The sequence below is a fragment of the Botryllus schlosseri genome, chromosome 12 (genome assembly GCF_051294905.1).
Source record: "Botryllus schlosseri isolate E-star chromosome 12, Bs_hap1, whole genome shotgun sequence".
NCBI lineage: Eukaryota > Metazoa > Chordata > Ascidiacea > Stolidobranchia > Styelidae > Botryllus > Botryllus schlosseri.
Genome location: NC_137247.1, coordinates 10,316,381 through 10,329,627, shown reverse-complemented (window position 1 = coordinate 10,329,627; position 13,247 = coordinate 10,316,381). Strand labels below are relative to the sequence as shown.

Here is a 13,247-nt window from a genome sequence, read left to right as displayed (position 1 = left end):
AAGGTTCCGAACATCAACTGCAAACCACCACCCTATTCCGTATTCTTTTGACCTGCAAAAAGTTATCGTTCTTGATCATAACATTCCGTTATGAATATTGTCTAACATTATCACCACCATTTAATCAAACGTGTATAGTTCTCCATTTCCCAGTCGCACTTCTATTGATCGAAAACTCTCCCTAGCCTTCGTATATGCCCTCGTTGATGGCACTTGGAAATGCAAAAATCCCATTCACGCAAATAATATAAAGAACGCTTTCTTGTATGAATACTTTTTTTGCGGAAGCCAATTCATATATTCAAATCGACCTGGTCTGACCGCGGAAGAAAGATATCTGGCCAACAAAATAAAATTGGGTATTGATGCGGATGAAAGATGATCCAGAAAAAGGCGTAATGGAGTATGCTATGCTTCATTCCGTCGAGCGACACAGACGAAACCACCATGGCAGTGCTCAGCTCACTTTCTTCTCATATACCAAGTCCAAAAACTTTGAGACGTCCATCTCTTTTAGATTGCGAGCCACTTGATCCTGAAGTGCGAAGTGAAGAGTTGTTGTACGCTTACATTTACCGTGGGACAAGTAGCATTCTGTACATGACTACGGCTGATTAGAGGAGGAATCAGGTCGGGTCAAGTCAGGCTCAGACAGGACTCGATAGGTGTAGTGTAGATTAGGGTGGAGTGAAAATGACTTTTTTTTTTCAAATCAAAAAAGGCCTTCCTCAATCCTGACAAATGACCTAAAACTTCAATTAAAAGTGACTTCAGGGTGTTGCCCCCATTTTCCATCCGGCAACCCCCCAATTTCTGCGCGTGGGGGGGTAAAATGGCCCATCACGGCAACCGCTGGTCGTACAGTCATGATATATAGCTCAAAATCTGCGGAAGCATCATGTTTCTATCTGTCTTCTGAAGAAAGTTTTCTCTATTGTGAACACAAAATGAGTTATAGCCAAAAAACTATATATACGCACATTTTTGTTGAAATTCAGCATTTATTCTGACGAATTGTGATCTGTCATTAGTTTTTTTTAAAAGTAAAGTAACACAGTGGCAATACCGAATATTGGGCCCATATTACAAATATATTCACAACACAGTCCTTTTAAAATCGGTTCAAAACATCATAATGAAACACTCACATTTAACGACTTTTATTAAAAATGCATTCTTTTGTCAAGTTTTTTCATCAGTTTACGAGACTTAATTTTTCGGCGAATGAGGCCATCTCGTCTTTGAAATCCCGAAACTAGTGCTGATGCTTCTGTTACGAGCTTTACATGTCGTTCCACTGTTTGATTGTGGCATGGATGAAACAAAATCAGAGGCTTCTCGCGGCATTCTTCTAACTCTGCATCAGTTAAGTGCTCAATCGTTGGAGGAAGTTGTTGATAAGGTTCAATATCAACCAATTCGTGGTATGCCTTGGCTTTGGGACACAGAATAAACGAATAGGACCCCAGTTCAATTGGTTGGAACTGCTATGACTTTCAATGTCCACAAGTGAATTTTATTCAGCGGCATGTTTTCGAAACGCAAGCACCTTGGTCACACCCTTATTTCGTATGTCTTCATTATCATCTACCAGCATTGCAATCATAATATTTTCGGGGTGTGCGGAATAACCGTTTCTTATCACCACATTCGGAGCAATTTTTCGAACGTTTCGGTCAGAGAAATTCAAAACCTGTTTAATCAAGTTGAAGATGTTTCTGGGTCCATGTGTTATATGTTTGTTTCCCTTGATCTCAAACCAAGTTGGAAAATATACTTCAAAGCAAAAACGAACCAGAATCTCCAGGTTTAAAGGCGGTTCATTAACTGTTACATAATACCGTAAAACTCTGCACTGCATCCTAAAGTTAGCCATCTTCAATGCGCAACCGGTGGTCCAACCTCCAAGTAAGCCAGATCATTATCAGCATTTCCTTGAATAATTGCCCAGCACATTTATAAGCATATAACTGGTCCTTACTTAAGTCACTAACAATTTCCTATGGGAGCTTTTGAAAGGCCATAAGTGGTGGCGAGAGCTTTTTGAATTGAGTAACTGGCCAACAAGATACACTTCCACGTAGTTTTTTTTTTCAATTGGGTGTGACCAAGGTGCTGGCGATTCGAAAACATGCCGCTGAATAAAATTCACTCCTGGACATTGAGAGTCAAAGCGGTTCCAACCAATTGAACTGCGGTCCTGTTCGTTTATTCTGCGTATCAAAGTTGAACTTGGAAGCAAAGGTATACCACGAGTTGGTTGATATTGAACCTTATATCAACAACTTTCTCCAGCGATTGAGCACTTAACTGATGCAGAGTTAGAAGAATGCCGCGAGAAGCCTCTGATTTTGTTTCATCCATGCCGCAATCAAACAGTGCATGGAACATCATGTAAAGCTCGTAACAGAAGCATCAGGGCACGTTTCGGGATTTCAAAGACGAGATGGCCTCATTCGCCGAAAAATTAAGTCTCGTAAACTGATGAAAAAACTTGACAAAAGAATGCATTTTTAATATAAGACGTTCAATGTGAATGTCTCATTATGATGTTTTGAACCGATTTTAAAAGGACTGTGTTGTGAATATATTTGTAATATGGGCCCAATATTCGGTATTGCCAGTGTGTTACTTTACTTTTAAAAAAAACTAATGACAGATCACAATTTGTCAGAATAAATGCTGAATTTCAACAAAAATGTGCGTATATATAGTTTTTTGGCTATAACTCATTTTGTGTTCACAATAGAGAAAACTTTCTTCAGAAGACAGATAGAAACATGATGCTTCCGCAGATTTTGAGCTATATATCATGACTCTACGACCAGCGGTTGCCGAGATGGGCCATTTTACCCCCCCCCACGCGCAGAAATTGGGGGGTTGCCGGCTGGAAAATGGGGGCAACACCCTGAAGTCACTTTTTATTGAAGTTTTAGGTCATTTGTCAGGATTGAGGAAGGCCTTTTTTGATTTGAAAAAAAAAAGTCATTTTCACTCCACCCTAGTGTAGATAGATTCGCGATCAAACCCAGTTCATGTTGACGACGTAATGAGCCAGTTATATTTCGCCAGGTCAAGATCTGTTGCAAGACTATTTCAAACCCTTGCAACTCCTTCTAATATTTTCATTTTATTGCAATCCTGTGGTGTTTTGAAATTATGCCACAAATGATATAGGAAGAAGACACCAGGCTGTGATTCGCCATAAAATCTCAGAAACACCCGCCAGTTACCATCAGACCACAAGCAAAACTCAAAAGCAAATACCTCCAAAGATTTGAATTTCGAAGACTTCTTTTTCGATTTCGTCTTGGATTTTTTGCGTTTTTCCAATTTCTTGGACAGCACGTTGTTCGGATATCTGTCCGCCGCAGTTACAGAATTTCCCCGAGGAATATTGCTGACGATAGAAGAGGCGTTAACACCCTACCGTTACACAAACAAAATCGTTCGGATTACCTTGAAGCGGGAGCCTCGCTGACAGGTTCTGTTAAAAGCACTGACTTTTGGGCGTGTGGGATAGTTTTCGCCCATCTTGGCAAAGGAAATTCCATTGGCTTGGACTGCAAAGGAACAGAGTAGGACGTATGTGTTGATTAAGGTATTATCTACAACCAAAATTCCATGCGGCAACGCGTAACAATACCACATTGGCTGCCACAGACGGTTATAAAACTATAGATCCGGCGATAAGTAAACTGGGATTCAAGGGGGGAAAGAAAACAATGTAAAGCCACCAATTGTCTCCAAGATTGGTTGGCCGTGGTGGCTTCGTACCATGTTCGGTGATCCGCATGAAGATGATGAATGTTACTTTTTAGTCAGCACCCCTTGGATAGTTCACGAAACTGGTACAATAATGCCGTAATGTCCACCCAATTACAAGTAAAAGTAGCAATTTCAAAGACATGCCAAATGGAAATAAACATAAAGATCTGAAAAGTACACAAGTAGTTTTGGTCGCTGGGCTGCAGTCGGAGGCGGTCACTTTAAAGACTTCAGGTTGCGTCTTCACGACCAGGTTGTAATGACTAGAGTCACGATTTTCTGATGACTCAACTTGACTCGAGTCATTTTCTCAAAATATGGAAATGACTCGACTTGAGTCAATCTGTGTATCAACTCAACTTGTACTCAAGTCATTGCGCATGACTCGAACTACGTCATTGACTCAGACTACCAAGTCCGACATTTTACTGTAATTTCGAAGAATACTTAACTAGCCACACTTACGGGATTTCGTCTTTGGGTACTGGTACTTGAAAATGTGATCAGAAACTGCTAAGTGTGGAAAATTAGTATAATATAAATGGGAACCATTCGATATCACCAAGCAGAGTTATAAAAAGTGGGTTTAACGATACCGTAACTGGAAACTGAGCAGTCGACACAATGACTTGGACTCGGGCCTCTGCTCCCTGACTTGGACTTGACTCGGTGGTGAATAGAAAATGACTCGAGTCAAAACTATATAAGTGAGATTGACTTGTGACTTGGTTACAACCCTGCTTTGCGACCAACTCAAAACGACCAATGACACCACAGAAAGTGCAATATATAGTTATCCCGATACAGAGGCTGATTCGCTAAGTTGCCATGACAATTTCACTGACAGTAGTGACACAAGCATTTCCCAAAACAACTTTGTAATTTACAGAATACAAAGTGTAAAAAGTTATAAGCTTTGAAGTGAAAATAATCTAAAAACACAACCAGTTGAGTTAGTACGAGTGTGCAAAACCTAATTGAGTACTCGGAAATGTGAAAGTACCATGTTACTGACTACCGGCACAAATATTTGGGAGTGCCTGCGTCCAAGGGGACCTGCATGTAATGGAACACTCCTTGTATATTCACCTTAATCAAACGAGGTTGGGATCTTTTCCGTGGATCCGATGACGAATAACGACACCGATCGGCGCTTAATCGCGATTCGATCTGCAACAGACTCGGGTCACTAACGACAGGGAGCCCCACATGCTGCGCAGCATTCGCAAAGTGTGTCTCTTGCGCATTTGGATCACAAACCAGAGGTGAAGAATCATCACGGCCTAACGCTGAACACCGGTCAGCCTCAGGCACGGTGGATTCGTTTTGATTTTGTTCGCCTGTTTCAGACGAATAATTATTATGTCCTTGCACGGTGGATTTGCGCTGATTTTTTCCGTCTGGTCGGTCTCTCTTGCCGTGTATCGCGTCCAGTTTAGCTTGGATTTCTTCGTACGACCAGTTCACGAGCGGATTGGACACGGCGAAATTGAGACGCAGCTTTTTCTTCTGTCCCTGAGAGTGGCCGTTCTTTTTCCGTTTCGAGTTACCGCCATCGGAGTTTGATTTTGGGCGCGCGGTTACGGGCGCCGGTCCCTGTGTCGATTCTGCGGCTTGCGCGGCGGGGACGTCACTGGTGGCGTTGACGTTTGAAGATTCTTTGCCGAACACTTTTCCGCTCCTTGTCTTACGAGTTTTGGATTCGCCGGGAGCGTTTTCTTTCGACGTGCTGACGACAAAAACAAGAAAACCTGAAGAGTTGGAACAGGAATTCCGCTGATTATCACCGAGTGGCAACCGGATGAAATCAATGAAGTATGAGCAGGAACATAGCTTTCAAAACAGGGCGATATACTGGAAGTTTGGTTTCCAAAGTAAAGAGGACATCCAGATTTAGTGCCAAGATAAATCAAAATTACTTCAAGCGGAAGCAGAAAACCGAAATTCTGACATTACTCCAGTAAATAGTCTCAAAAGTACATTTAGCGGGGTTGTAATGACTCAAGTCATGACTCGACTCGAGTCGCAATTTTCTGATGACTCGACTTGACTCGAGTTATTTTCTCAAAATACGGAAATGACTCAACTTGAGTCAATCTGTGTAATGACACGACTTAGACTCGAGTCATTGCGCATGACTCGGACCAAGTCATATGACTCGAGACACAGGCGGCCAAAACCGACATTTCATTGTAATTTCGAAGAATAGCGAAGTAACCACACTATTGGTATTTCGTCAATTGGTAGCAGTACTTGAGAATGCGACCAGGAACAGTTAATAGTGAGAAAAATCAGTATATTATAAATGCGAGCCGTTCGGTATCACCAAACACAGTTATAAAAAGTGGGTGAAATAAGACTTTAACTGGAAACTGAGCAGTCAACACAATGACTTGGACTCGATTCATAATACCATGACTCGGACTCGACCCTCTGCTCGCTGACTTGGACTCGACTCAGTGGTGAATTGAAAATAACTCGAGTCAAAACTAAAAAAGGGGGATTGACTTCTGACTCGGAGCCTTGTGACTTGATTAAAACTCTGACATTAAGTCATGGGGTCACATACCTTTAGCAATGATTCGGAACTCGCTACTTTCGACTATTGCTCCATAGCGCTACATATCTTCAAAAATATATTCAGATGCCATGACACAGTGGGCAGTGGCGACTTGATTATTGTTCATAAAAGCGTTGCAAACTACTTTCTACTATTAATAAGTAGAGTTGCCTGAAAACTGTGGAGTGAAATTGGAAGTAACTTTGAGCAAGTACAGCGAAGGTGAAGCCAGCTCGAGTAGAAATACTCCTATACTGACTATCTCTGAGAGAAATGTACCCAGAAAATCCGTGTACTCACCCGGACTGAACCAAGCACCGTTTCACTATCGACACGACCCGGCTTTGCGGTTCCGCACGGACCATACTCTTCGTCTGGCTGCCGACCACAGCGCCGGACACTCCCCTTTTGCTGATCGACGAACATTTCTTCCCTGGCCAGTACAAGCAAACGATGACAAAACTACAGAGACCACAAAACAAGAATAAAAAATACCTGAGACTTTTGAGGTCTGAAACGACACACCGTCAGATATCTCCGAGGAAATCGACTCCCGGCTAGCTTCATTGGCAGGCGCGGAATATACTTTCTGAGAGTCTATGACCTGCGACGGTTCAACAAGAGTAGCTAACGATCGTTCAACGCTGTTCTCAGTTAATAAGGACGAAAATGATTGAGTCTCCGACGTCGCGCACTTTTTTGCCTTCGGTGAAAAAATCAACGATCCTTCGTTGTCAATGACCGAAAATATCCCAGACGAAGGCGATATCGTAGAAAAGACATGCGTGTTTCGTTTCAGAGGCGTAGCCAAAGTCGCCGGCACTGACTTTTCAAGCGTACTTTTGCTCGGTGAGCCAGTATCCCCGTAAAAATTCAAAACTCTATCGCGCGTCGAGTCTGTTTCAAATACCGAAGTCTGATTTTGCACAGGCAGAGAGTTCGAATTTATTATCAGATCGTGCGATTGAGTTACCACGACGACATGCCGATCATTAATATCCGAGAGCTCTCCTACGTTAACAACAGCTGCGACCGTACCGGGCACATTAGCTTCATTACCGTAGTCTGAGATTAGATTTGACTTATCAGAAGCGCCCGAGTCATCACAGCTGGCTTGTATCTCAACTTCGCATTGCACGTTACCGTCGGCAACCTGCGGTGAGTTTTCAATGCCCGACCGCGGCAACAAATGTCCCGGAGCTGGCGAATTAGCCGCGGTTTCAGGATTCGGAGTCTGTCCGCCCTCGTCGATCATCAACGCGTCGTCCTCGCTGGTGTTGAGGACTGACTCGGGACAGTGAAGTGACGGGTTGGGCGGAGCAGATTCCGTGGGCCGGTCTTGGATTCGCTCCGATTGCAAGGCGGTATCGCTTTGTTGCATTTGGCTCACTAATTTCCGGATGATGTCTTCCTTCGACAATTTCCGCCTTTCTTCCGGCCGAACTATGATTCCGGGAACCTCTATCGGCATACGGCCGTCGCTTTTCAGGTTGATTACGACCCTGCCCTCGCCCGGTTGAAGCACCCTGTCCTTGTTCGCGGATTGGCCTCTCCGTTTTTTGGAGGTATTCGGTTTTCGACTGTCGTTACTCTTAGAAATTTGATTTCCCTTAGCAAGGTTTTGTTTTATCTGTCTCTTGCTACGTCTAACTCCCAAATGCTCAACGGTACGGCCATCGTCCGAAGCTGGCACTGTAGATTGAGAACTTGTGTCGACGTGACATTGGGTCAATGTCGAAGCGCTACCAACGCCAACGGAAGTGATCGGGATCATAATATTTTCCGCACAAGTCGTAATCTCCAGGTCTGTTGCGCCTAATACAGAATTAATGGTTTGGTTCACTGCGTCAGAGACAAGATCCGTCACGTTTGTCGGCATAACATAACTCTGCTGTACGGAATTTACGGTCGTGTCTGCGTGGTTTCGCTCGATAGAGACGTCGTTTTCATTAGAAACTCGCGGCTGTAACTGGGGTTGGTTTCGATTTGGCGCGAGACAATTATTGTCGTCCACAAGCAACGAAGGCAAGTTCGGTGCACCCACACTCACAGTTTCATTTTGAACTGGCGTTCGCGAATCTTGCTCGGGGACGTTGAACGCCAAAGTCTGCATGTTTGGAACGTAATTACCTACTCCCTCTATACTTATATTCTGATTTCTGACTGACAAATTTAGATTTTGAACTGGCGCTCCCGAATTTTGCTCGGGAACATCAAACACCGAAGTTCGACCATTCGATACATCTTTCCCCGCCAAGTCTGTCTCAGAAGACACCGCGACGGTTTCAACTCTCCTACGCTGATTCTGAGTGTTGCTGCGTCCCTGAAATTTTTCCGGGGTCATGTTCTCCTTGGCCAGAAATCTCTTTTTCGGCGGCATATTCGCACACGCGTCCATCAGATCGTCTGGATCGATGCTGCGCAAATCGGCGTAGCTACTGTACGAAGACCTCGACTCCTGGCGGCATACATCGGCCGCGATCTCGGTCAGTTCCGAACGGACATTGCGTATCGAGGGCAACTCAATGTCGATAGCATGGGACACGTTTCCGGTAGCACCTGGAGTCGTATCGCTGCCTCCTAGCGAGTTCTGCATCGCCAGCAAGCCGGAAACAGCGGACTTCTCGTCTGTGTCGTACAGTAAAAGGTCTGCGGGCGGACAAGCCGGCTGCTTATTGGGGGTGTTGTTGTCCTCCTTGATGATCTCCATGATGTCTGTATCGTCGGCTGTGAAAAAAAAAGTATGTCAGACACGAACCATAACATAACCACTTACTGGTACAAGCAGGAAAACATTCTCAAGTACTCCGATGACGTAGTGCTTTGTACCTAAATTGTCTCGAGAGCGTAGGGGACTCACATATATCGTCAATCACTGTGCCATACAGTTTTAAAAACGTCAGCATGGATTTAAGATTGGAGATCTGACTAATTAGAAAGACACGTGTGAGAACGAAATGATAACGCCATAAAAAATCATGAAAAAAAATTAAGCGACTACAAAATACCAAAAGTCATGGGAAAAACTGTACAACAACACTAATTTTATGTTCAACTACCGATTGGTTTTGTGTAGTTTAAATTCGTACCCATTTCCAGTTACAAAGTGTCCATTTCCACCGACGCTGGGATCATAACGTTAGGAAAGGGGGTAGTTTATCTTTGTCCCTGATGTTTTTGCGGCATATACACCGACTCATGATAGACATACACACGATCTGCGCATATGCACACCATGAGTGCATGATATACATATGCAGCTGGACAAGGAAGGTGCAGATATAGCCTTGTACGGCTTTCTAAGTCTTGCACCACCCCTCCATGCTATCCCAGTAATGCATGAGCGCCCAGTCGGGAAATCATGGATACCAGTGTTACTAATCAGGTCTTTGGTCTGACCCGGCCGGGGATCGAAACCATGACCTACCGATCAAGAAGCCAGACGCTCAACCATTACGCTATCTTGTCGTTAAACATTAGAAAACTTCCAACAGTGTTACAATATCAAAAATTCGATCCAGCTCTGAGTCAAATTACTACGACTGAATAACCTGTACCTACCCGGTTGATTTTGTAGTACATCGCCAAATTCCATCCCCTGGCTCGATTGCGCCATACCGACATCAAGGAGCATTCGGAATTCTGACAGGTCGTCGTTCAATATCTGCGGGTTATCCTGCTCCAGCGACGCGGTGGGGGCTGACATGATAGCGGAGAATAACAATTAGCCCAGTCCCGTTTACTTCTTGACTGTTCTCCAATTAGGAACACTCTTACCTGCTGTGTCCATCAATGAATTCAACGTCATCTCCACCAGACCTTGCCTCGTCTCGTCGGAAATTAGCTGTGCAGAAAAAACAATTATTTACTGAATGCAATCCAGCCATGGTCTAGCTACACCTCAAAAAACAAGAGGAAAAACACCATATTTATAACGGTTAGCATGAAAACTTTGTAAAGCTTCATATCTTTCATCTCTAGCTAACAACAGATTTCCGATTTCATGCTATGACTGTTTTTGATCTGTAACATGATATACTTTTGTTGTTCGAAAATCTAAACATGAAATTTGGTCATAAAATCGACCAACATTGTATATGCAATGTATGAGTAGTAGTAATTACAATACTGATTAAGATCAGGTGATGAAGAAACGATAATATACATATTCTTACGTCGTTTACATCAAGAGATGGCCCGGGCAGTTGCAAAGCAGCTTGTGCTGGCGTAACCTCGTTTAGATTGGACTGCGTGTCTTTGGCACTGGGCATCGTAGTTCTAAAATATCAAAATCACCATTGCACCATCAAACCTACGAAAGAGCACAATATTTGTTGACAGTTCATGAATCAAACAACAAGGCACGGCGCAATCGGTCTCAATGCAGTATACGGCACACAGAGGGGGCCCTTACTTCTGTCATGGAAAATAGTCAGAAAAACGTGGCATGAAAGGAACATAGACGAATAGAGCCTCAACATAATATAGCATGTCACTGTTTCTTGCGACGTCCTCAAAAGGGCGCATAATTACTTTTACTAATAATGCAGTGAGTATAATAAGTTTTTAAAAATCCCCTTCCCGAGGGTGAATAGCCTACCATCATACCAGAAAGTTAAAATACTCACGCCTTGTTGACACATTTCTTCATATTAGAAATAATTTTGACGCCAACATATGCCAGAGCATCGTTGGGATCCGGAATTTGCAGCAAGCCCGCGAGACCCTGTTACATCACAATTCAAGTAAATCGCACCACTTTTTGGCTACCATTGATTGTACCTCTTCGGAATTGGGATGTCTATTCCTTTTCGGGAGGAGGTGGTTTTTTCTTTTGGCGCTTCCGCTTTGCTTGCCTTTTTCTATAGTAATTCTCTCAAATTCATTGCTGACTGGATTCAACTTTTTCCTTTCGAACGATGAGCTTCCTGCAAAACCAAATGGTCCATAGCGTAGCCATATGGGTACAAAGCATTTAGTGATCTGGCTTAAGGCTTAGGTCAGTCAGCAACTGAAGAATTTTAATCATGACTGTCATCATAATATTTGAACATATAAGTAGATATATATGTTCAAGTACAAAAGCACATATATCAGCATCTCGATATCTACATGTTATCACTAAAAGCAGTTTCAAACACTCAACAAGCCAACCTTAGAGACACACACATGCAAAAAATACCACCGAATCGAATACATACTAATGCACACAACAGATCTATTTAATTGAATTGTCAAAGTACCTGGGACGGTATTTTCTGAGCACAACTGCATTGGGCTGTATTGTTGCATCCCTGGGAAAAAGAGTTTTGTGCGATTAGCTGATTCAAGAGTTCGATGTTCGGAATAAGAAATAACTACCGATTGAATCGTCAGAAGCTATCGGCATTGAAGCGGGTGGCGGATCGAGAGTGAATTTTCTGAAAAAGACATGTTTACCTCACTTCCAATTTCGGAAAAAATTACTATTACAGGTGCTGTCAAATAAATTTATTTTGGAACATGGGGTGTGATCAGCAGTTTCCACCCTACAAGGGACTTAAAGACGTAGAGACATGGTCAGAAGGAACAGATTATAATGGATGATTAATGGTCTTTGTTATAAGAATAAGACGTTATATATTTTTGTTCTTGATATTTTTTGCGGCATATACACCGACTCATGATACACACGCACACATGATCTTTGCATATGCGTACCATGAGTGCATGATGTGCATATGCCGTTGGACAAGGAAGGTACAGATATAGCCATGAAAGGCTTTCTAAGTCTTGATAGACCAGAGCCCGAATGGAATCTCGTTACTTTTTTCTACAATAAATTCTTTTACGAAGTACATGCACAGAAATTGAAGCAATGTAGCGATCTTAGTGAGAGAATGAAATCGATTTCATTAAAGATAAGGTATAGCAGTGGCACATCAATGAGATCAAGAAAACTGAAGTGACTCCGGGACGAGGTGTATTTCCTAGCAGCGGAAAATTAAGTAGAATGTATTGTTTCATAATAAATCGTATAAATTAATTGATTTACCTGATCTTTCGTGTTATTATATCGAAAGAATCCCACATTGCTGATAAAGAGTCGCACTGGTTGCAGATTGCGCATTTTGCAGATATATTCCTTGTCCTCATTGTTACATAGTCCTCTAATATAGTTTGAAGTCTCTTTTGCGACGATATGTCTCCTAACGGTACGCCACATTTAAAGCTTATATCAGAGAAGGGACATTGGTCAATCTCACCGAACAATGGCAATATCGGAACTTTTGCTGGTAAATCCGGGCTTTCCTCAAATAATTTGTTCCTCGTCTGAATATATCTCCGCTCAGCAATGTAACCTGTGTAAACAAGTACATGTTAGTGAGTATGCGCGGGAGCATGCGCGGCCGTACCAAATCGACGTATGTACTTGCCCAAAACGAGTTGATCAATGTCGGAGTTTCTAACCATTGTTCTCAGTCTCAGTCCGAATCACGGTCAATTTACATGAAATTTTCAAAGAGTCTGCAACACTATCAATTAAATACCAGGACCATACCGATTATCGACTCATATCTTTCCCCATATAAATAGAATCGAGACGGCCCTTTGCACGTTCCGTACTTGTTGCGCAAATTTGCAATTTACATTGATGTTTTCCGCAGAAATACAGGGGAATACCCTTATTCGCTCGCGCGGTCAAGTCACTCAGCTGGATCATCCGGAGTGCTCGTTGAGTCATAACGTTATCCACAATTCGTTATTAACTATATAAACTAAATTTTTACTTCACTTCAAAATTTGCACTAGAGACTGTCCCCTACAATTAATCAGATTAAAGTACGGTCTTTGAAATGATAAATGTGGCAAGACATTCAACAAAATATATTGTTATTGTCTGACGTCACATGACGTTCCAAGAGGAAAGAGTTCTTGT

The 13,247-nt window shown here is 42.7% G+C and overlaps 1 protein-coding gene across 3 annotated transcripts; it reads right to left on the bottom strand.

Moving 5' to 3' along the window:
* Positions 1–258: 258 nt before the first annotated feature.
* Positions 259–12,980, bottom strand: LOC145452099 (uncharacterized). 3 transcript variants are annotated; one of them, XM_080330315.1, is made up of 16 exons: positions 12,724–12,980; positions 12,574–12,669; positions 12,363–12,516; positions 11,690–11,748; positions 11,572–11,622; positions 11,111–11,256; positions 10,957–11,054; positions 10,504–10,606; positions 10,106–10,172; positions 9,890–10,027; positions 6,824–9,055; positions 6,629–6,761; positions 4,858–5,497; positions 3,460–3,563; positions 3,268–3,400; positions 259–535 (listed from the first exon to the last, which is right to left on the bottom strand). In XM_080330315.1, the coding sequence occupies exons 1-16, from the start codon at positions 12,779–12,781 to the stop codon at positions 458–460; spliced, it is 4,290 nt and encodes a 1,429-aa protein (XP_080186441.1). In that variant the 5' UTR covers positions 12,782–12,980; the 3' UTR covers positions 259–457. The 3 variants fall into 3 exon arrangements, with proteins under 3 accessions (XP_080186441.1, XP_080186443.1, XP_080186442.1); XM_080330317.1 differs by having other exon boundaries at positions 12,741–12,980; XM_080330316.1 differs by having other exon boundaries at positions 12,745–12,980.
* Between the last annotated feature and the right edge of the window lie 267 nt (positions 12,981–13,247).